The sequence below is a fragment of the Callithrix jacchus genome, chromosome 7 (genome assembly GCF_049354715.1).
Source record: "Callithrix jacchus isolate 240 chromosome 7, calJac240_pri, whole genome shotgun sequence".
NCBI classification, from domain to species: Eukaryota; Metazoa; Chordata; class Mammalia; order Primates; family Cebidae; genus Callithrix; species Callithrix jacchus.
In genome coordinates, this window is record NC_133508.1 from 80,941,536 (window position 1) to 80,966,256 (window position 24,721).

General features: G+C 51.1%; 1 protein-coding gene across 20 annotated transcripts in view; it reads right to left on the bottom strand.

The window, feature by feature from the left end:
- Positions 1-24,721, bottom strand: part of ERI3 (ERI1 exoribonuclease family member 3) — a 134,835-nt gene that overhangs the window by 19,638 nt on the left and 90,476 nt on the right. For 17 of the 20 annotated variants that reach the window (XR_013519991.1, XR_013519990.1, XR_004726815.3 and 14 more), the window contains one exon: positions 7,187-7,286. The exons of the other annotated variants lie outside the window; for them this stretch is intronic. Coding sequence is in view for 14 of the 17 variants with exons in the window: in XM_035251194.3 (XP_035107085.1) it covers positions 7,187-7,286 (100 nt within the window). In the remaining 3 variants the exon portion in view is untranslated. The remainder of the gene's footprint in view (positions 1-7,186; positions 7,287-24,721) is intronic. 20 annotated transcript variants of the gene reach the window in all.

Consider the following 24,721-nt stretch of genomic DNA (forward strand, 5'->3'; position numbering starts at 1 on the left):
AGCCCTTAACACAGGGTTTGAGAATTCAATGAGAGAACAGATATAAAGCCCTCTGTACTAATACCTGCCACTCAGCAAACGTAGAATGTCACTGGTATGATTCAGACCAGGGCGAACACATTCTCCTCTCCACAGGCCCCACTTTGCCAGTGGGGCTTAGGCCTGATCAGTAGCCTCCAGGATTCAAGGAACTAAGAGGAAGGGTCCAGAACCCTGCAGAAGAGTAGGGGCAGCCCCAGGAGGCACAGCTAATGTGGAGGGCAGAGCACCTATGCTGGAACCAAAGCATAAGGAGGGCTGTCCCACAGCAGCTGCAGGTGGAGGGGTGGGGCCCAGCTTAAGGAATGTCAGCTGGCATTAGGTCAGATGCGGTAGGTCGGCAGGGCTGGCCCATGAGGTGTGGATCGTCCCATGAGTACTGCAGGCCTGAAAGGAGGGGCTGCTGTGAACGCCACTGGAGTGAAGGCTGTCTGTGCTGCTCTAGGGATTGATTCTCAGGGTACCAGTGACTGGGGGAGGGGCTGGCCTGGTCTGGGCCCTGACATTGTCTCTCACCTTAAACCAGTGGTAATGACTTGCAAATATTGATGAAAACACAAACTAGAGAGATTGTGTTTTTCGGGAAGTGAAGGTGGGGAGTGGGGATAAGGAGGAAAATAAACTGAAATGAAGTCCAGTTATCTCCCATCTGTGGCTGCTCCTAATCCCCCAGCCCAAAGGAATCCAATGCAGTCCCTTATCTGCCCTGTCAATCACTCAATCACCGCCCAGTGCTTGGTGGGCACTGCACGCCCTCACACACACTCAAACACATGCTCACACATGCACACACATGCACACACTCCACTGACTCTTGCTCCAACACTCCCGCCCACCCCCAGCCCATTACTCCTCTGAGTAGGAGCAGCCAGCACGCAGGTCCTGCCAGATGGATGCAATTTGCATAATATCAGCAGCGGAGGCTGCAAGATCACCAGGGGTCAGGGCGCTGACATCCCCGCACAGTCTATCTGCAAGTGCTAATTTGGCCAGCATTGATCTGTCTTTCTGATTTCTTTGTCATTTAAGTCTGCGATGGTTTGACAGGAGATACAGAGAGACAAGGGGAGGTGAGGCCGGGGCCTGGGGCTAGGAAGGTAGAGAAACAAAGATTGTACTTCCTGATGAATCAAACACACAGAACACAAACATACATACATATACACTTACAGGAGAACCTTCCTCCATCCATCTATCCATCAACTCACACATCCATCTATCCATTCTTTCGTCTATGGTTGCTACTGAAGAACAGCCTGGTGTCTGGCAAGAACCCTTTCCTCAGTTGTCTCTGGGGCTCAAAGGGGGTCAGCTCAGGGATCACAGAGCCAGTACTCTCTCCCCAGGCACTATCCAGGCAGGCCCTGTCGAGGTTGGGAGACTTATCCCTTCTCATGACCATCCACCTCCCCAGCTTCCCACTTTCTCAGGGCCACACCAGAAAGAACTGGATGGGAGGGGCCATAGTGTTGGGGAAGCAAACACTCTACTGTACTCTGCCCTTCCCTATAAGGTGGCTGGGCTGACTCCATCTCTCCCAGCCCTGAAGGTGGCCAAAGCTGAAGGAAGCAGGCAAAGCATCTCTCTGGGACAGATAGGGAGAGGGACATCAAAGTCTTTAGAGGTTTCACATCAGTGCATCACCACTCAGGTCATTTGAAGCCCAGAAGACTCCATGAATCTCACTGATTCTGAAGCTCTCTAGCTGAGCCAGGAAGTCCCATGAGATCTAAATGCTACCTGCTGAACCCTCAGCCAAGGTCCTCACATTCTCCCTTGCCTTGGGGCGGGGGAGTCCCCCAGAGGAATGGAGACACTGCCAGGCTAGCTATCATGGAGAAAGAGGATGGAAGGAGAAGACTGCAGCTCTGGGAAACAGGAGCCCTCTGCAGACAGGTGGACATGGTCACTCTGTCAAGGGATGCAGAGGGGTTTGAGGCTTCCCAGAGGTACAAGGCCCCCTCCCCCAGGCCACAGTGGCTCTGTCTTGGCACCACCCCCTTTCCTTGCCTATGGCAGCAGGAATAGGGTGATCAGAAGGAACTCCCTGCTGGGCAAGAGGGGGGCTGGCGTTTGGTGTGTGCTAATCCCGGGCCTGAGGTCTTCAGAGGGACCCGGGAAACTTCAAGGAGGGAAGGCAAAGCTGTACTGCAGACGAGCTCATTAGCCAGCACCCCCACACCCCCCCAACGAGAAGGAGGGCGGGCAGCCCAGTGAGCGTGGCGGCAGAGGCGGCAGAGAAAAGGCTGTCACTGTCCTTTCTTCCTTTTGGTACAAGCGTCTCCCTGAGCAGACGATTCTCCCGCAGTGACACCTCTCACGGGCGCTAATGAGATCCGTGTCACAGAGCTAATGCGTTCTGACTGGACTCTTGATAGACACCCCACTCCTTCAGGGGAGACCACAGGCCAGCACTGCCCCCCTGGGGGCCAGGCCACCACCCTGCCACCTGCCGGCCTAGCTCTCTTGCCAAACAGTTTTGGGTAGCAAGCATCTGAGAGTCCACTTGGTCTCTGGCCATGCCACCTGTACCACAAGCCTCAGTGGGATCTTCCTCCATCCCAGAGCAGAGTGGCCAAGTTCCTAGGGCAGGACCACCCAGAGAAGGTTCCAGGTACTCTCCTAGCCAGCTGAAACCAGCAGTAATCTGTGGGGCCTCCAACTTACAACAGCAGGTGAGATTTTACTGACATTTCCTGTGCAGATTCCAAAACGAAAGGAGGCGGCCCAGGCCCTGCCCTTAGAGAACCCAAGTACGCAGGGCCAGATCATTACCTCTGACAAATTATAACAGGGCCCAAGTGTGTATTATGAACGCTCATACTGGGAGGGCCAGGCAAGATTCCCAGAGGAGGTGGCCCCTGGAAGATTAGCAGAATTTTCCTGGGCCATGAGGTGGAGAGAGAACTGAAATCACAAAGAACTGTCAGGGCCAGAAGGAGGTCAGATGCCAACAGTAGCAGCAGACAGGGAGTGGTGATGCTGCCTTTGCTTTCTTCCTCAGCTGCTGCTCCTGAAGCTCTGTTAAGGCCTGCACGTTTCACATGACGCTGAGGGAAATGAGGAAAGCGAGCTTGTTTTCTTCCACATCGTCTCTGTTGGTAGTGCAAAGCCCAATACCAAAAGAGTGCTTCATAGTTCAGCAGTGATAAGAACACAAGCTCTCGAATTCACACCACTGCACTCCAGCCTGGGTGACAGAGTGAGACTCCATTTCAAAAAAAACCAAAAACCAAAAACCACTGCAGGTTCTGTATTCAGATGGGCTTGGGTTTCAATCCTGGCTCCTCAACTTAACTGTCTGTATGACCTTAGGCACATCACTTAACTGAGCCTGTTTCTTCATCTATCAAATGGGAATGATGATGCCTGCCTTCATAAGACCGTTGTGAAAACTGAATTAGTTAATATAAAGTGTCCCCAAATAATGTGAGTGTTTGCTGCCCTTTGCTGAAATGAAGGAAGGACCATTCAGCAGTCCCCTGTGGAGGCTGCCCTGCCTCAGAGCCTGTGGTCCAAACCAAGGATGCTGCCGGAGACCATGCAGGCCGTATTCGCCACAACCTGCTCTGGCACCATGCTGTTCACCAGGCTCCCAAGGCCTCCCCTGACTATGATGTCACGCTGACAAGCCTCCAGCAGCCTTTCTGCCAGCGCTCCACCACCTCCGGACCCTCTCTGGCCATCCCTAAACCCAACTTCACCCTCAGTCCCCAGGGCCAACCCCACAACTCCACCCGTGAACTGTGTGGGGGCAGAGCACCCTGCCTGCCATTGTTACCAATACATTTCTAGCACCTACCATGGTTCCTGATAATATGGTAGGTCCAAGGTAGTGTGCACTGAATGAAAGGAAGTTTTACCCAGTGCCCTGCCTCTATTTCCACAGCCGACGCCCTCTTGCTTACCTTGCTGCCCCTCCCCTACAGCCTCCCTGTCTGTAGTCTCTCCTCACAAGTCCTTCCTCTACAAACTATGAGCCTCCTCTGACTGAAGCCAACACTGACCACATAACTCACCTGTCCAAAACACTCCTACAGCTTTCCCATGCACAACCCTGTCACCCCAAGCCTGCCTCCGTGCTCTCTCAGCACCTCCACACCACCCATGCCACATCCCTATGGCACTGCAGGAGAACTGAGCAGGCCCTGGACATGGTCAGCTATGGGATCTGCAGCACCCCCTTGCCTGGCAGCACCCAATGCTGCCTCACCCCCCCAACCAATACATATACCACTCCCCACTCCAGGCTGGCAGCTCCTCACACAGTTAATTAGCACCATGTCACTAAGGACCAGCCTGAGTGGCCAGTGACAGGAGCTGACCTCTGACCCCCAGGGCTGGGAAGCAGTCCACATCAAACTCTTACAGCGTGACCCTTTTAGCACGCACAGTAACTCGGGGCACCGCCAGCTGAAGCTCATTAAAGCTGTCTCTTTGGTGCGAGGGCCATTAACCTCACTGCTCAAAACCCACTCCTCCCCTCCCCGCCTCTCCCAGCCCAATTAATGCCCTGCATCCTCCCTCCCTTCCAAGCACCCTCACCCACACCTCAGAGCCAGCCTGGAGATGGCAGGGCAGCCCTCTTCATTCAAAGACTACAAAGACCAAGTGTCAAGAAGCCCAGTGCCCTGGTGAGCCCCTGGTGCTGGTTGTGGAGGCGGGAGCCCCTTCAGCCCCATGGTGTGCCCAGCACTGCATGAACATTTTCCACAGGGGACTCACTGAGCCTTCCCAACAGCCCAGAGAGGCAGGTGGCACTGTCCTTTACCCAAGGTTGCAGGGTTCTGGGTAGAAGAACCAGAATTACTTCTGGCTTCAAAACCCTTGCTCCATTGTCACTCAGAGCCTTGGGCTGCCCCATGGGGCCCACCCAGATAAATATTCTTCTCTGAAAAAAGAAGTGATACCTCAGAGGTCCTAACCTAGGGTCAACAGGTGAATGGACAACAGGGTCATTGCTGAGTCTCAAGAAGCACAAAGAGCGGGAACAAGGAACCCCTTCTGCTCACAAACACATCCTGGGACAGATGATAGAAGGGGCACCCAGATCAAGTACATGTAGAGTGCATTAACCCAGTCCTGCTGTCCCTAGCCCCCAGCCAGTTCCTCCTTCCCTGGACCAATACAAGTCTTCTCACTGGTCCTCTTTGGTTCCTCTCTTTCCCATCACTCTTTCATTGATTCATTTACTCACCTACTTGTTCATTCAACCACCCAGATGCATTTATTGAGCACCTACTAAGAACTGGGTTTGTGCAATACAAACTGCCTCATTGACTCTGAATCAGAGCTTTGGCCACATCATTCTCTCACTCATAAACCTCCTACGTCTCCTCAAAACTGCAGGAAAAGTTCACATCCTTTAACCAGGCATTCAAGGCCCTGCTTATGTCTCTGTTTATTTTCTAGCTGTTTCCTAATCCAAATTTTCCACTCCAGTGACGGGAAGCTTCTTGTAGGTGTCTGAACTTGTCCTCAGCACACTGGGTTTTCTCATGCCCACAGGCCTTTCTACTTAGTCCTCTAATCTAAAATATCCTTCCCCCATTTTTCTGCCTAGCAAACTCCCATTCATCTTTCAAAAATCCCAATTCAAGTGTCCTCTTCTCTAGGAAACTTCCTGCTGACCCTGCTGGGTCTGGCATCTCTCTAGATTGTTTGGAAAGCATCTACGAGAGGAAACAGCAGTTATGGTGGAGTACCCCCAGTTCCCCAGTGGTCACTTCCTCTTTTCCCTGGACCCGAGACACTGTTGAGATGTCCCAACAAGAGTATGGTGGCATCCCTCTTGGACTGAGATGTCCCCATATCACTACTTCTTAGTGAGAGGTAACTGAAGAAGTAGAAGCTACTTGGCAACTGAGGAGAGGGAAAACCACCTTTGGGGCAACCCAGGTGTTTTCTATCACAGCCCTTAGTACCCTGGGTGGCAAGCACCTATTTCAGTCCCTGTCTCTTCCCAGGATGTGAGCTCACTGAGAACAGAAACTTCTACTCAGCGTGCCCAGCATCCACAAGGCACCAGTGAATGTCTGGAATGGATAAAGGGGCTACTCTGAAGGAGGTGACGGGGTCCTTTGGTCCTGGTGTATCTCTCTAGTCCCTCCCCACGACGATGCGTCCCCAAAGGTTCACAAGTTGTGGTAATGTCAGAGCACCGCCCAGAGACACTCTGGCTCCTGCCCACTTGGAACAAGGCCTACGCCTGGTCAAGTGCCCTACTTGAGAGCATCTGCATGCACACATGAGCATATGCAAACAAAATAAGATATACAGAACTGAACAGACACACCTGACAGATATGTACACAGGCTGTGGCTGCTTCCACACAGACTCATGCCCTCAGAAAAATACCGATATACTGTTACACACCCCCAACAGACATGTATAATCATGGATACATTATACTCTCAGTACGACACAGAGACATACAGCTAAAGGTGTCACACATATGCAGACACACAGATACTCACAGACAGATATATATTCATACTGATAGATCAGAAACTAACAGAGCCTCCAACTGCCTGGAATCATAGCCACTCCAGTTTCCTTCAAACATGAATCCACCTGAGGGTGTACCCCCATTTAGTACCCCAAGTGGTCCCCCTCAACCCAGGCACCGCTCAATGGAGGCTGCTGCTCCTGCGGGGGAGTCAATACCCTGTGGACGGAGTCATCGGTCAGAAGGACCCCGACTAATTAAAAGCTGGTGAGGTTTAAATAATTCATCTCCTTAACTCCCATTGATCGTCCAGTTTAGTTGCCACAGACTTGAAACAATATTAAACAGCCTCCTCCAGCTCCATGGGGGGTGGGTAAGCTGACATGTCCCCACCCCCTGAGGACACTGCTCACCAGATATGCAGCCAGTGAGGGGGGACCCTGGCCTGAGTCCAAGACCACCTGTGACTCACTCAAAGCCCAGACCCCAGCCTCCTCCGAAATACCATTTTGAGTGGTCTTTCCAGTGATCCCATTCGGTAATTTTCTCATTCCACCCTCTTTTTGCCATCCCCCAACTATGTAGAAAGCCCTGTTGGGGCACTGAATGAGCCACGAAAACCCTCTGTGTGCCTGGGGACTGGGGCATGCAGGCAGGGACAATGGATGGAGCTGCCGGGGAATATGCGAAGGGACTGACCAATGCCGCTGTGGGGCCGGCCTATGTGTTGCAGGCTGAGGCCCTTGTTCATGTCTAGAAGTCCATTCTTGGGCCAGCAGCCCATGGCGAAGCTGTAAGCCTGGAAAACAGGAGGCAAGTGGTTAACGGAGGCCCTGACCCCCTGAACCAACCCCACTCACAAGGTCTTCCCCCCACCTCCCAAATCTTTCCAACAAGAAATCCCTCTCATAATGCCATCTCGTGAGAGTCCCCTCTCCACCCAGGTCCTCCCCCAACCAAGCAGAAAGTCCCTTCCTTCTCTAGAGTCCCCTTTCTCCTGGGCTTCTCCCCATCTGAGTCCCTGGCCCACACCGGGTGCCCCTCACCAAGACTCCTCTCTAAGGAGTTCCTGTTCACTAGGCTCCTCCTGCTCCTCCTCTCACCCGGGCACCCCTGCACCATGCACCCCTCCTTAGGATCCTCCTTTTCCAGAGCCCCCAGCACTTTGCTGGGCCCCCTCCTCACAGTATTACTGTTCACAAAGACTGCCCTCAGGCAGAGCCTTGGAGACCAGCACATCCCAACTGTACTCCAGACAGAAATGTTGAAGCAAGAACTGGCCAGCAAGATGCCATAACCACAAGCAGACCAGGCTATGGAAGGCTCTGGAAGCTTTGTGGGGGCTCAACTGAGGAACGGAGTAAGGTCACATGGTCAACTGAAGCAGCTGAGAGGGGGAATACATGGGTGCACGTGTGTGTGTGTGTGTGTGTGTGTGTGTGTGTGTGTGTCAGTCAGGGGGAGCAGATGCTCTGCTGAAGGTCAAGTGCTCACTTATGCATATTCAAAGCGGCCACCCATCGATCTGTACTTAATTGTTTTCCTGGGGTTGGGGAAGGAAGTGCTGGGGGCATCGATCTGCTCAGGCCCCAGCACTCCATTGCCCCCCCTCCATCTCCTTCACTCGCCACCTGGCTGCCAGCAACCTCCACCTGGTGGGAACACATAGCGGGGCAGGGGCAGCACCTTCCCTTACAGTCCCTTTTAGCCATGACTGACCTGACACCACAGACGAGGAAACTGAGGGCCAGAAAGAAGACTTATCACGATGAAGTAGCCGAATAGGATTTAATTCCTGCTCAGCCTGTTAACCAAATTCTGGGCTTCTCCTGGTAGGCCTGGTAGCTAGTTAGGCCTTCAAACATTACCCATCCCCTCATGTTGGAAGTCCCCAGACACCAGGCTGTCCTTCTACTGGTAGCAGGACAGCATTAAGGACAGTAGTCAGTTAGAATGAAGCTTGGGTGATTTTCCAGAAGTTGCAAGGGGGGCGGTCCAGTGATGGAACCAAAGTGACTGACAGCTGTGAGTGTATGGGCACTGCAGTGGTCCAGCCCTTTGCTAGGCCCAGGAGATTTCCATTCCACTAACACACAGGGGAGAGGGCCCAGCACAGGGTCAGAAACACAAGATGGGAGGCTACACACAGAGCCTGTGCCAGGGCCCAGGGATTCTGTGTCCACCCTGCCTTCCCAGCTATATGAACCAACACACCAGCCCTGTACTAGGTACTAGGAAGCTAGGAGAGTGTACTTAAACCTTAGCACCCTCTAAAGCCATTCTCCTTGACTGCAGAGGTACCAGCCACAGCTCAACTTCCCAGCCAGCCTCCCCCTACCCTTTCCCAGGCCACAGCTGAACCCACAAATCAGGAGCTGAGTGTGAGGCTCAAGGACAGGGAAGAAGACGCTGGCTCAGGGCCAGGGCAGAGCTAGGACGGAGGCAGTGAGGGAAGCAGCCAGTGGGCGGTGCACAGCTGGAGGAACCGCTGAGCCTGGTCAGGGCTGAGGCTGGAGCGCAGTGGGCCAGAGAGCAGTGGCGGCCGCCTTTCAAGTACTTTAAAATCACTTACAAAGGCCGGATTAAACGATCAGAAATTCCATTTAATAGGACAAATAAAGAAATAACAATCTACTCTATCGGCCTGGAGAAGGCGAGCTGGATGGGTTTTTTTTTCCCCCCTCTAAAAAGGAAAAAGGGAAGGAAGAGGGAAAAAAGAAGGATAATGTGTGTTTACTCAAGCAAAGAAAAAAATATTTAAGTGATGTCGGGGAGAAGATTGCAGTAACTAGTGAAGAATAACATCGTCTACTTTGCTGTCAAATCACACCCGAATTTCAGTAATAGATTCTCGGCTGACACTCAATTCAATTCGAAGGTGATCCTGCTTTATCCCAGCCCATCAAATATTAAACACTTGCATTAGCAGGTGCTGCCGCTTCCCGGCTTAAAGTGGCGGGCGGGCGGCAGGGCTGCGGAGGCTGAGGAGGCCCCTCCGCTCTGCTCGTGGCTCAGGGACAGGGCAGCTCAACGTTATCTGCACGTCATCCTGAGTCTTATCGCAGCTAAGTGGGAAGACCACTTCAGATAACATTAGATGCTTGCCCTGCCGCGTCATCATGATTAGATTATTATTATAATTATGACTCCCCAAGATCTTCCACAGACTGGGATGTGCGGAAGGGGGACCGAAGGACAGAAGAGCCCAGGAGGGCCTGGCTGGGCCAGGGAAAGCTGGGCCCCTGGCAGGAAAGCGGAAGTGCCAGGCAAGGCGGCAACCCGGTTCTGCCTGACAGATGCCTTTCAGGAAGGGCAGTCTAGCTTGTCAGAGCGAGGTCGAGATGAATTGGCATCTCTACTGCGGCCGCGGGTTTCATGCTGCACAGTTTAATATTCCCAGATAAGGCGTGATAACCAATTGCTGCCGTGACATGGCCTCATCCAGCACTTCCTCAGGGGGGCATAGGGAGGGGTGGGGGCGGCGCATGCACATGGATCTGCCAAGCTCCTAATAAGAGGGATTTAATTTTTACAAATGCTGCTTCCAGTGGGGCCTTCGCATACCAGCCAAGGTCCAAAAATTATATTAAAAACGGTTAATTAAAACTGCTCTTCTTCAGCCTGGGCTCTCCTGCTGTTGGTTCTGCTGAGAACCCTGGAACGTCTTCCCCAGGTACTGACAAATGCCCCTGCGGAGTCTAACCTTCAGATGTGACCATCAGCCTCATGGGACCACTCTAGGCACAGTACCAGGGCCCACCCAGCACGACATGCTCCCCCAGCTCCTGCCATCTTATACTGCTCAGGCACAGCCAACAGATGCAGATAGCCGGCCACAGAACACAGGAGGTCCCACAGCAACCTGTGCTCCTGCCAACGTATGGTCTGGATCCTCACACCTGCTGCCCCTCTGTACCTGTACTAATCCGTGCCCACCACTCACTTCTAAAGCCCATTCCTCTCCCTACCAGATATGCAGGCTATGGAGTGGCCCAACTGCTTATATGCTGGCATACCACACAGGCATTGGACTCACCCTCAGGTGCCTCTGCCACCCTTCCATTACTTGCTCCCTCCATTTGCCCTCCTTAAGAGATTGTATCTGTCTACAAATCTCAGCAGAGACCTTCCTGGGAGTCCTGCTCAAGGTGACGTGTTATGGGCTATGTCTCAGAGATTCTGGCTGAGGAGCCAAGGCTGGTACTCAGAGACCCATCAGAACAGGAAGATCAGCAAAGCTGAGCCCTGTGGATTGCCTACAGGAGACAATGAAGACAAGCAGGCCCTGGTGAGATTGGAGGAGGCTAGGAAAGCTTCCTGGAGGGAGTGGTAGTGGCAGGTTGGGAGGGTTTGACAGATGACAGGGGAGTACAACATTCCAGACAGAAGGCACAGCAAGGACAAAGGAAAATGGCAGAAGCAAGCACAATAAAGGCTTGGGTGTGGCTGGGACAGCCAAGTTAGAGGGGAGCCACTTCTTAAAGCACTGCTTCCCAACTCTGTGTACCAGACAGCAACATGGCATTAAGGGGCCTTGTGTCCATCCCTTTAATCCTGCCTGCTCCCTCTCACTGCTCCCTTCCCTCTCCTGCCAGCTTGGAGGAGTGGGGTTTGGGGCCCAGAAGCTTTCTGACCTTGATCAATGTGGGGCAGGAATTTGCTTTAAGAGCTCTCTTCAGGAGCTTGTGCCCGAGCCTGTTTCCCAAGGCTGCTTCCAAATCCTCTGAGTGCCACTTTTTGGCTGCACCTCTGTCAGCCATCAGGGTCCACCTGCCCAGCTACGCATAGTCAGCACCTAACCCCTGGGGTTCCTGGCCAGAGGGTGGGGCAAGTAGGAAGATGACTGAGGAGCTCCTGAGTCCTGAGCAGGGCAGGTACTGATGCTGAGCCACAGGGACAGGTGGAGCAGGCTGGGGTGAAAGATGCTGGGCCTACCAACCCACCCCAGCCCTGTGCCAGGCAGGCACGCACGCTTCCCTTCCCATGGGCTGCTGCAATTTCCATGCGCAGGGAAGCAGGTGCCGAGCTGCTCCCGGCTGGCTCTCCTCTCTTGTGGCTCTGCCCGCCTTGGCTGCTGCCCCATTAGCTTAGTGGCCAGCCATCTGCGACGGGCCTGCCGCATAGCCCTGCTATAGGCGCGGCGGGTGGCCCCCTGTGTAACAGGGAGCTTTGCCATTAGCGCCTTTAATATTCTGACACCTCAGCACAGCCTGCTATTACATGCAAACGCTGATCGCCCTGTGAAATTACATTGCTGGGCCCGCGAAATGGAATCGTGTATAATCAGCCTCCTCCATGCACTGTCAGTCCCATCACAAACACGGCGCCCGGCGGCTTACGGGGGCTTAGCAGCTGCGACAAGTGTATTGGGTTTAATAGATGAAGTAGCCCTCATAGGCTGCAGCAACAGATCCTTCAAAGAGGAAAGAAGAGGCATCAGCAGCTGCTATGGTGTCTCTGCCCACCCATATACTGCCTACCAGGATCCTGAGAGTGGGGTGGACCCAGAGTGGGTAGGGCTGTAGTTGGGCCAAAGGGCTAGAACCCAGCTCAGCCTGCAGACAGAACAGGCTGCTCTGCAACTTCCAGAAAATCCAGAGTTTCGGAGCCTGCACTAGCACATTCAGCCTACTTAGAAGTGAGGGGAAGCAGGCCTTTTGATGACTTGTCACCCTGTGGTGACTGCCCAAGACTAGGAACCAAATCAAACCACCTGCCATTCCCCTAACCCCCAACAGAGATGAAGCTGTGATGGCGATACTCCAGAGGACAGGGGAGAGAAAGTCTGACAGACACAAATACTACGTAACTTTTTATCCTGACCAACACTTCCACAGCTGGCGAGCCAAACACCTAAGGCTACAGATAAACACTAGAATGGAGTAGGCCACATATACTTATGGCACACCTGGCAGTCCATGCCTCTCATACAGAAGCTCAGATCTGCCAACTATTAGCACTATAATTCTGGATGAGTTATTAAACCTCTCTGAGCCTCAGTTTCTTGTACTGCAAAATGGGATGATAGTACTCTTCCCAACTACATCTGAGATCACCCAGGAATACTCACTCCCACTGCTACCTCCAGATATTCTTGGTGCCATCGCACCAAGTGCACCTGGCCTTTCCCTTTCCCAGGGAATCCTTTTCCAGGTTCAGCCTAACACCAACGGTGGCAGAGTACATTTTCCTGTGACAGGTCGCAACACTATCTCCCATCCCACATGCTCTTCTTACACTGTGACTCTGACATACCTATACCATCGAGACTGTCTATGTCACCATCCCTGCCCTGGAAACAGGGTGGGCTTTTCTGACTATTTCAACCAACCAGAGTAATACAGAAGTAAAGTGACTTCAAGACTACTGCAAAAATGCTTAGGCAGCTTCCACCTCAAACACTGCAAAGTTTCCCTGCAGTTTGGGGCTGCTGTGTTAAGCAGTGAGACTGCCCCAAGGTAGCCATGCTGTGAGGAAGCCCAAACTAACCCATGCAGAGAGGACACAGAAAGAAGCCATGAGACTCAGTGAAGAAAGAGAGAGGCCCAGCCAGCCCACAACTGCTCTGACCACCTTGTGCCAGCTCCAGCCACTGCCTGACTATAGCCATGCAAGAGATCCTGAGCCAGAACCACATTACCCATCCCCTCCTGAATTCCTCAGTCACAGAAACCATGAGGGATAATACAGTATTCACTGTTATTTTAAGTCGCTAAGTGTCAAGGTGATCAGTTATGCAGCAACACTGACTGGCAAGTCAATATCTATTCACTCCTGGATACACTCTGCAGATGTCTTCAAAGTTTCTCCTGCTGCTTCTAGACTATTCTTCCTCTCCCTCTGGGACTTCATTCCAAATCATCATCACTCTGGGTAACTTCGGTATCTACAGGATAACTCAGCCATGGACCTTGCCTCTCAATTTCTTGACTCCCTGTGCTCTAATGACCTTCTCCTCTACCTATGTCAGTCATCTTTCCCCACAGGTACCCCCTGAGCCTTGTTATCACTCAGAACTGCTCTCCCTCTGAAATCTCACAAGAACAGATTCCACTCTGGCCCCAGCCTCCTATCCTTCTAGCTTTTGTATGCTTTCTCTCTCTGCTCTTGCTTCTTCCCAGCCCCAGCCTGCCCCTAGTCTATTGATCCCCTTTTCTGGCGTCAGTACTTTTCTATTAAGCCTGAACCCTTGAATCTATCACTTCAACCACCTATCCCCCAATTTTCAACTCCCCTGCCCACTTGTCCTAGGGCACGTCTTTTCTGGAAAACCCCAACCATGACTCCTTTTTCCATACTTGCTCTTGAGCTCAGCAATGCCAGAAAAAGTCATTCTTATATACAGGAAGTGGTTACTACAGATCCAAGATCACAACCTTAGCAACCTTCAATGGTACTCACCAACCCTACTCCCCTCCCACTTTCACAAAGATAGTAACGCTACTAGGCAGAGCTCTTTCTACTGCACACCCCTTATCCACAAAATGCATCCTTCCCCACCTGCTCCTTCACCTCCCCTGTTCTAATGGGAGACACCACGCTTCTTGTCTAAGGCCAACCCCGTACTTGTGCTTTACATGTCACCCTTTTCCCACCTCCTCAGGCCCTTGCTCCATTGAGTATCCCTTTTCTTTCTAAATCCTTAACCTTCTCTTCTCTGTGCCTTCTTCATTAGGATTCAAGCATATGCTTAGATCCCTATCGCTTTCACATAACCTCTCTGTGTCTCGATTTCCTCTTTGCAAAATGGGTGTTATAACAGTTCCTACCCTACAGAGTTGATGTGAGGATTAAATGAGTTATTGTCTGTAAAGTGTTAAATACTGCCTGGCTCTTTAAATGCTATGTTAAGTTGTAGATTATTTTTAAAGTTCTCTATGCATTTCACATCCCATCCAGCTAATCCAGCTGTTAACAACCAGCTTCTCAAGACTGTCTCTACTCCTCTCTTCCCTCGGTCCTTCACTCCCTGTAGTCTGGTCACAGCTGCCACCATGCTGCCCACATCTGTGGAGTTTCAGATTCTTACCTGCCTTCGCCACTTTGCAGCCTGCTCCATCTCTGAAGCTGTTCTCTCTTCTTGACATTCTACTCAGTTTCCCTAGCTCTCTGCCATTTTTCTCACATTCTCCTGTATAGTCTCCTCTGCATTTGGTCATCGTATGTGTGTACTCACCCACTATGCACTTTTTCTTCCTATTTTTTTCTACATGCTACCACTCTCCTTGGGTGACTTCCTTAAGTCTGTTGTCTTCAACCTTCCCAATTTCCAAATCTGTATTTCTTACCCCACTTGAGTGTCAAACATATCTATTCTATTGCCTACCTCGAATATCCACCTGGATTTCACACAGATGCTTGATTCTCAATATGTTTAAAGCTCATTTCAACATCTCCTCTTCAAACTGCTTCTTCTCCTGGGCTCCCGAATCCCAGTGAAAGCTATTACCGTCTACCTGGTTTACCAGGCCAGAAATGTGGGGGTCAATCTTGATTCCTTCCACTTCCTTACTGCCCACCAAGTCCTGGGATGGTTGTTTCATTCCTTCAAGCCTTTGATGAAGCTGTTCCTTCAGCCTGCCTAGAATGCCCTCTGCCTTCTCCGACATTTTATCCTAATTTGAACAGACATTCCTCTTTCAACACTCAATTCAAAAAGTTTCTTCCTTTATCGTGTTTCCTGGCCCATCCCTCCTTTAAATCGCTCATACTGCGAATGGTACCTGTAACATGGAATTTGTCTCCCATTATGCTGGGAGATTCTTAAGGGGGGTGGTGGGCTGTATTTGCTTGTCTCTGAGTGGTGTCCATTGAGAAAAGGGGAAGGGAGAGGAGAAGGGGAGAGGAAGAAAAGACACCTCTTCGGGTATACTTCTACCAAGCATGGAGGCCTGGTTTCCGGAGCTGCTGCTCCTGCCAACCCTACCCAGTCTCCTTCAGGAACCATTGCTGTTCTTCCTGCCCCATAGCCATGCTTGGAACTGGGGGCTCAGATGACATTCTACTCAGTTTTCCTCGCTCTCTGCCATTTTCCTAATTTCCATAGTTTTAAGGAAGAGGGAACTGTTCCTGCCTCCTCCTTTTCGGAACTCTTCAGCCTATAGATATCCCACAACCCATTCCTCGGGCTCAGCAGAGACTTGACCAGCACAGATATAGCAGCAAAGGGCTGGACACTTGCATCAGGTGACACAAGCCCATCCTCCCTAACCCCAGATGGCAGTTCTGTTGTGTGCACAGTGTTCTCTGGCTACCAACAGACTTCAGGGGCCCCAGAGCTGCTGCTGCCTCTCTTCATCAATGGAACTTGAGTGGGATAATTATCGTCTCTGTGTACTTAACCTTACTGCTCACTGCCTCTAGCACCATGGCTGCCTCTAGAGTGCTGGGCTACCACTATAGCAAAGGCGTGGGCTGTGCCACAGGTCCAGGTTCCACAGCATTTGGCACTGGGGGGGGGGCTCCAGGAATGAAAGACAGCTACCAGCTCAGTTTGATCCCAACTATTAGGGTCCCGAGTATTTCCAGGTAGTTATCTCCTTCCTGCTCCCAGATTCCTTGGCTTCACTGCTGAGTCAGAGGGGACTTGGGGACAGGGAAGTTTCTGAGTTGAGAACAAGATGCTGCCTCAGTCCCTGCAGAAGAGAGTGGCCTGTTTGGGGCTCCACGTGCACTGTCACAGAGTCTAAGACAGCAGGTCACTCTGAGCCAGTTGCTCAGGGTGGGAGAGCTACATTGTGAATTTTCTTTGTTTTCATTACAATTTCCTCTCCCACCGTTTCTTTTTAGCCAGCCCTTTCCTCCCTGGGGTGCTGGGGATTGAATGAAACACCACCCCCGGCTCCAATAAGTGTATTTCAATTACATCTGTCACTGCATAACGATATAATGATATATCATGTGATATTAAATCCATGGTAATCATATCAGGGATTTTTTTTAATCGTGCACTAATCGCATTATTACATCTCTATAATTAACAACAGGAGGTATGGAAATTCAGTTAAGGCAGTTGGCTCAATGTACTCCCCCCACCACCCTCATCCTAGCTCCCCCAGATCAGGACCCGATTAGGAGATAGGGACTGCAGGGCACTAGCCAGCTGGGCCAAAGCCCCACTTCCAGTGCCTTAGTCATGGGCAGAGCGAGCCTTCCACACCCAGGGCTGGCAGAGACAGTCCAGATGAAGACCAGTGTGCTTGTCCCTCTTGTGGCTCCTCAGGAAAGAAGCCTGAGACAGAGGTCAGAGAGGCCCAACTACAGGGCTTAGCTGGGTCCTTCCAGACCTTCTACCACTGCAGCACCAAATTATCTCCATGGGAGGGATGTCACCTTTTCTTTCAGCAAGGCCCTCAAAGGCGCTTGTAAGGCACAGGAGTGCGTTTCTCCCTCATGGCCTCTTGCACTAGAATTCCCTCTGCTACTCCTATACATACTCCCTCCCTCTAACCCAGCCCTCTGACAGCTCCACCAGGTCCAGCAGCTGTGATGTCTTTGCCTCTCAGTCCTGTCACTCCCGGTGACAGCTGACCAAACCCAACTCCCTGGGGCCATTCCTCCTTAATCCTCTCTCAGAAGCTGGCCCTTCGTATCATACAACAAGTGAGTTTTAATGACTACTGGGGAGGTTCCTCCATTTTCCCAAAACAATTTAAGTTCTTATGTCCTCCCAACCAAGCCTAGATGGAGAGAGGAGGGGCTAGGGACTGCAGCTTGAACTATGTCAAATGACCCTGTCTCTCCCACCCCCCTTCCTGATACTGAGCTGTTAGGGCTAATCCCCTCAGGGGTGTCAGAACCAGTCTGCAAAGCAGAATTCTGTGTTTCAAGTCCAAAGCTTTGAACCTGGCATGTAACTAGTCCTCAGTAAGGGGCAGGTATTTTGCTAAGTTTGACTCTCAGAAGTTGGACAGGCCTGAAGATAAAAGAGAAAAATCATGTCCTTTTTCCTAATAAAAAGGAGACACTAATAGCAGTCAGCACTTAAGCAAAGCACTTTAAGTTCTAAAGTGCTTTCCAAATTAAAATATAATCCTTTATTGAGCATGCGAAACTACTGCCACCACCCACCCCGCCCTCACATACAAAGGTATGTGCATGCTTGCACACAGCATGCACGCCTTCACTTTCTTTCCCCCAGGGAAAAAGAAGGGTATTCAAAACATTCATCCCAGATCCTCCTCCCTCTTCATTACATTGTATATGTAACACCCATTTATTGAGGAACTACCATGTACTAGGTGCTGGAGATACACAGCCCTGGGCTAGGTGCTGGAGATACACAGATCAAGTAGACCAAGCCACTGCCCTCAAGGAGCTCCCAGGCTAGAAGGAAAGTCATGTAAACATACTTGCAAAACAACACTGAGAGAAATCAGCAAGAAGGATGAACAGGGTCTTCAGTGGGCCATAGGTGGGGTGCCTAGAGAAGGTAGACACGTAGCCAAGGAGTTAAGACTAGTAGTCTGAGCTGAGGCAGAATCCTAAGAAGCAGATGAGTGGTGCAAGAAACAAGAGTAGAGAAGACCACCCAGGAAGAGGGTAAAAACCTTTAGAATCAGATGAAGCCCTTCTCTTCCTTGATGTATGGAGGGGAAAAAAAGGGTGAGAAGGTTGAAACTACAGCCTCCAGAGCTAAGGCCCAAAGAACCTTCTCTTGGTTCCTATATCTTCTTTTGTCAAATCAGTCTTCACTCTACTGTAATATGATGGAAGAGTGCAGGCTTTGGAATCACACTGACTCATTCACAACAAACATTTACTGAGAGCCTATTACATGCCAGGCTATATGCATATATATGGCAACAGAACACAGTACTGTCCTCAGAGAGCATCTATGGCTTTCTCCAAGAGTCTTAAGTACAAAGAAGGAACTGTAATAAAGGCTCCAACAAGACACATAAGCTTTTATAATAGGACAGAAAAAGGGAGCTTGACCTAGGTGGTGAATGCTTCCCTGAGGACAGGTACGTAGAAGCTGACTGACTGACAGGAGGGAGGGTGGGAAGGGCAGAGGTCGGGTGATGGGGGGCATGCTAAGGCCTGGAAGGAATCAAATCAAGGCCAGGGTCCCTGAGCACAAAAAGCAAGCATGAAATGTGGCTGATGAGGAAGGCAGGAGACGCAGCCCACGCACGACCTCAAAGGCCATGGTAAGGGCTTTGTACTGTTTCCTAAGGCCATCCAGGGGCCTCCGACTAACACGTTATGTAATCTTGGGGTACTCTACCAATGTGAAAAGGTAGTTCCAGCATAGCGGCTCATGCCTGTAATCTCAGCACTGTGGGAGGCTGAGGGGAGAGGACTAATTGAGCCCAGGAGTTCAAGACCAGCCTAGGAAACATGACAAAATTGTATCTACAAAAATGAAAAAATATGGACACAAAAACAAAAATACAAAAATTAGCCAGGCATGGTGGCATGCACCTGTGATCCTAGTTACTAGGGAGGCTGAGGTGGGTGGGAGAATCCCTTAAGCCCAGGGAGTTAAGGCTGCAGTGAGCCACCATGTTTGCACTACTGCACTCCAGGCCTGAGTATAGAGAGAAACCCTCTCTCAAGATAAATGAATGAATGAATGAACGAATGAATGAATGAATGAATGAAAGGTAGTGCCTTCGCACATCAACCCCTCCTTATTCCTAAAGGTAGCCAGGCCTGGGAAAAACCTAGAACCAAGGCCATTTTCCAAGTAGAAGGGGAGGAAGAAGTTACACAAGCATTCCTTCACTGACTATTCACACATTCACTGAGGGCCTGCTAGACCCCAGCAACTCAAACAGAATCACATGCAGACCCTGCCCTCACAGAACTCATAGTCCTTTGAGGGGGAACAAACACAGAAACCAGTAACTCCCCATAACTGTGATACAGTGAGAGGAGAGAGCCACAGTAGGGATTGAAAAGACGAAAGTTCTCAGGCCCAGTGGCCTCTGGAGCCCAGAATGGTGTGGGCTGCTTCTGATCCTGCCTCATTGCACAGGCAGCAGTTGGTTGGCTGGGACAGCATGATCCACACAGACTGCGGATTGGGCAGGGGCAGGAGTGTGAGGAGGACCCTAAGCCAAGGCTCCTGGGAAGGAGCTAGAGACCAAGCAACAGTGACCCTAAGCCTGGATCTTCTGATCACAAAAATGAAGGCTGAAAGGATGTGATCAGAGTCACAGAGGAGAGGAGACAGGCCCATTGTATAGTCTCTGGATGGCTAGAAGGGGGTACCTTTAGAACTAGCAACAAGATTTGGACAAAAAATAATTTCAGAAATGGAAACTCTAACCCCCAGGTCTCAGTTTCTCATTGAAAAATGAAGGACTTAACTACTAGATTTCTTAGGTCTCTTCCTGATCCTAAATTCACCAGATCTGAGGTACTTCATTCAACCCCTCCCCGCTGCAACAACCCCAAGAGTCAGGCTTATTTCTGCCCCTTGTCTTTGGTTATACTATTTCCCCAACTGGAATACTCAACTTCCCTTCTTCAAATCCTGTCTACTAGGGCACTACCTTCAGGAAGTCCTTCATGATTTCTCTTTCCCACTCCTCCATGCCCCACCCTGACCTCCACACCCAGTTCTCCCAACAGCACTTTGTTTAATCACATATTGCGTAGGGTCTGGTACTCTTACCTGATTGGTCTAGGGACTGTTTTTATCACTCCCTGACCCCCAATATCCATTTCTTACAGGTCCTAGAAGCAGGCAGGTGCTGTTCCAGCCTAAAGTCTAGGTCCCCATTCCCTCTGCCCACAGTCCTTTGAGAACTCGACGGGCCTCCACTTGAAAAGGGTGCTAAAAGCAATGATGTCTCCAAGTGCGATGGGAGATATTTGTGTCTGCTTTACCCTTGGCTTTTTGCTCCGGTTCAGGTAGGAGCGGGGTGGGCTGGCTGGCAGATCTGAGAGCGCGGCACGCCCCAGCGGGCAGGGCGCACAGCGCGGAGGAAGGCGCGAGTCAGTCTGGAGTGCTCCCCATTTATCAAGCTCACGCAGGCCGCCAGCCGAGCGAGTCTTTCTATCATTACACCTCTCAAAATCCGATTCATACCACTAATCCTGCCTTCATTCTCCCAGATTAATAACATCTCTTTCAACCTTCACAGTGTGATAAATAGACAAAGAGAGAACAAAAGGAGAGACAGAAGAGAGAGAAAGAGCTGGAGCAAGTCCCCATAATAGAGAGAGCCGAGAAAGAGGAGAGGGAAAAAAGGAGAGCGAGCAAGAGCAGGCAGCGGCCAGAGACTGCAGCTACCTTAGAGAGCCGCTCTGAGGAGAGCTGGCGGCTGCGCCCCGCTATGCGCTCCGCTCCGTCCCCAAAGAGAAAGAAAGGCTCGTTAACAGCTCCTTCCTGCCTGCACTTTTGTTCAAATTCTTTTCTTCCCTTCCAATCCTGCTTTAGGTCAAATTCCAATGAAAATGAGTCTCCTGGCTTTCCCATCTACTCCCAGCTTCCTGACCAGGCCCAGGAACCCACCTGGCCCTTGGTCGCGGGGCTGGGTCTGGGTGCAACACAGGGCTGGGAATGAGTGTGGTGCAAGTGTGCCTATAGCTTCCCCCAAGCTGTTCCCCTAACCTGAAACCTCACCCCTTCCCTGCTTTTTCAGCAGAAGAGGAAGGGAACAGAGTAGAGGGAGGATCTGCTTGGGGTCGTTCTTAAGGCTCTGTCCTCACATCTTTCCAACTTTAGGCTCCAGACAGTGCAATCCAAGGCCCTTCACGGCAGCCCAGTCAGATAGTGAAAGTAGTTACCCCTCAGGCTAGCTAAAGCAGAGGGTGGTGCATGCCTCCATATTATGATGGAGAATTGTGAGGAGGACAATAACCCCCACTGAGCCCAGTCCTACCATAACCAACTGATGTCTGACACTTGTCCTCTCTGCCCCACGCTAGCCTACACTTGTCTCCACGGCACACTCCCCATCCTCCACAGAGGCCCAGTTCAATGCCCCCTTCTGGATGCCCATCTGAGTTTTTCCAGGAGAATTCAGTCACACTCTCTCTGGAAATCCAGCAGTTCCATTAACCTCCTTCTCCAGGTTCTGGAAGGCAGCACCACTTGCATTACCCTGTAGGGACTGCGTGCTTCTCTCATATCCCAGGAGTCTGTCTTCTGAGTTCTCTGTTCCCAGGTCCAAGCTGCCCATGGCACAGCACTTCCATTCGTTCTTGACTTTGCCTAAACTAACCCTAGCCAAACACAGCTCAACCTTCCCTCTGGGCTGCAAAGTATTCCTAGGTGGCAAGCAAGTCTGGCTCAGGGGCAGAAGCAGAAGCACTCCACACTGGGAAGCTCAGGTGGCCCTGGGCACCCGCACCTTCACAATCTAACAGAGTCAGGGAGGTGGGGGGTACACCAGGCTACCAAGACTACCCTATCGCTTAGCACACTTATGCTGGGCTGCAGGGTCAGTGAGGGTGGCACAGGCAGAGTGAAGATCTGCCCTGCCCAGTTCAGCCTAGTGGGAGGAGCCTTCTAGGAGAATCAAGGCTTCTCTGAGGACAAAGCTTTGTGCTATACAGGAAAGACCTAAGCAGACCCTCAGTAGAAAGCTGATGGCATGGTGGTCTAGACCAGGTCCCATCTAGGGAACATCTTACAGACACTCTCCAGATTCTTCACTCCCCAAAGCTTCCCCACTTCCCTCTCTCTATCCCCTGTCCCAAAGCTTAGCCCTTTTTCTGGGCCAAAATGGCTGCTGCCTACTTCCACCGTTCACTCCCAGGAACCCCATCACTTCTAGCCACAGCGCTCAAGTTTGCCTAGTCACATTTCCACTTGGGGAAATAACTTGAAAGCAGAGAAAAGGAGGCTTCACAGAGCTAAGAAAAAAAGCAAACCACAAGGGGAAAGTGATATTGAACTGGGCAGTCCTTGGGATCCCTTTCATAAAAAATCCAGAAGTTCCATTAACCTTTCCTCAGCTCCTACATCAGAAGGATTCTTCACACTTTTTTCTATTCCACTAGGCCTCTAGGATCAGACACTTGCAATAGGGAGGGTGAAGAATGACAGTAACTGACGTTCATCCGTGGGCCCAGGTGATCCAAGGAGGTGAGGGCCTGAAGAGGAAGAGCAAGAAGGAGAGAAACTGTACAGTCTCAGTGAAGGGGAACTGTTCTCCCTATAGTAAGCCCAGCCTGCTGGTGCCCTGGCTTTCAGGGCAGGCTGGGTCCAACTGGCCACACAGGCCCACACTGCCTCTCAGCCCAAGGTCACAGTAGGATTCCAGAAACATGGAATGGATCCCCAGTCCTTCCTCCACTAAGAGCCTGTATTGTTGGCAGATCAGATAGCCTCAGCCAGAGTCAACTTTGTAGTCCCTTAGATACAGAGGGGCAGCAGGCCCAGACACCCTCAGCTTTGCTCTAAACAGTTTCTATACTCTCTGAGCAACCAGGTGCCTTCCTGGACAGCTTCCCCAGGTGCTCAAAAAGATGCTCTGGTCCTTGCAGTCCCATTCCTGAAAGGAGTATAGACCTGGGCTCTGAGAAGAGAAGTCACAGTGTCCCCTCTATTCCTTGCTGCTATTGCCAATCTTGACCCAACACAAACTCTTGCCCCTCCCCTGGCCTTGCTTCCTCAACTCTTCTAGCCCTCTCTGAGCCCTTCCTCCCAAGATAAGCCACCACCTGGGCATCCAAGTCTGAGAAATAAACCTCATCTCCTCAGGAGAGAGACAACCCTAGACTCCAATAGGGGACATGTCTGGGGACAGTAGGAGTAACACAGTCAGACACCAAAAGTCAGTCTGTCTCTGACAGATCAAGAAGCCAGATCCAAGTGAGGCTTTTCCCTTACTCCCTGAGTATTCAGTTCTAGAGCTCACTCCCTCCTCCAGGAAGCCAGTGGCATAGAGCAGGAAAGAAGTTGGGTCCTAATGTGCAAAAAGCTCCAGCAAAGCAAAATCATTTACTCTTCGGTGCGACTGCTCAGCAGAGCTAATAAATCTTGCATGAGCAGGGCCAATTCTAATTTCCTAATATGAAAAGGCATTTGGATTGAGAGAGAGGGGGAGATAAAAGTGATTGAATCTCCAATAGTCCAGGTTACTGACAAGAAACATCCTGCTCAGCCCTGAGAGAAGGATGGCAGCACCCGCCCGCCCGCACACACCCATCCGTTCTGCCCCCCTCTTGGCGTGATACATCTCAGTCTCTTCTATTGACAGGACGTGGCTTTAAACACAGTTACACAAGTTATCATTTCTGCCTTCTGATCAATCTGAATTTTCAGGACAATTACCCTCTTAATCAATGATTGCTATCAGCAGCCCCGCGCCTGGACGGATTTCTCAGCAAGGTAATCATGCCGCCAGGCTGGACGGCGCGTGCATAGGCAATGAAGCTCCGGGTGGGGTCTCCTCCCTCCTTTCTGAGCCCCCATATCCCAGTGCTGCTGCCAGCATTGAGGACAAGGACGGCAAAGTGTGAAGGCCACTTCAAGGAGTGGTGGGAGTACAAGGAAGGGGGGGGCAGCCACCCAGTCAGCCTTCCAAACCATCTGATTACAGAATAAACCTATTAAAACCCTAGATTTACTGCCCACCATGCTGATGCATCTCCAAGCCCTCCTGCCATCATTCCTTCCTCCTAATTAGCCTAATAAAGCCCAATTCTAATTATGGGCTCAAACTATTAGGGTGAGTAAGTACAAAGAAAAGAGAACTATTGGTTTTACTAATCTCTCAGAAGCTATTGGTTCTAGAAATTCCTTTTCTTCCATGGACCTGGTTCATATGGGCTACTGACTAGAACGGCAGGGGCAGCCTCTTCTCCTCAGATGCCCAGGTATCCAGAGCTATCCCAAAGCCTGCCTGGCCTTGAGCAAGGAGGCCACCTAGCCCAACACCCTCTCCCACAATTATCCTCCCACAGATCCAGCCCTCCATGCATAAAACAATTCAGAGGCCCACAGAAGAAGGAAGGAGAGAGAACAGGAATTGAATCTGCTAGAAGCCATATCTGCCACCCTGGGGACAACTCAAGGAAGTTTCTCAAATCACCTGTTGTTGGTCAAGGACTTAACTAGAGAGGCCGCCAGTGGGATGAAACGGCTTGGTTCAGCCAGGTGCAGTGGCTCAGGCCTATCATCCCAGCACTTTGGGAGGCCAAGGTGGGCAGATCACCTGAAAACAAGAGTTCGAGACCAGCCGGCAAAACCCTGTCTCTACTAAAAATACAAAAAATTAGCCAGGTGTGGTGGTGGACACCTGTAACCCCAGCTACTTGGGAGGCTGAGGC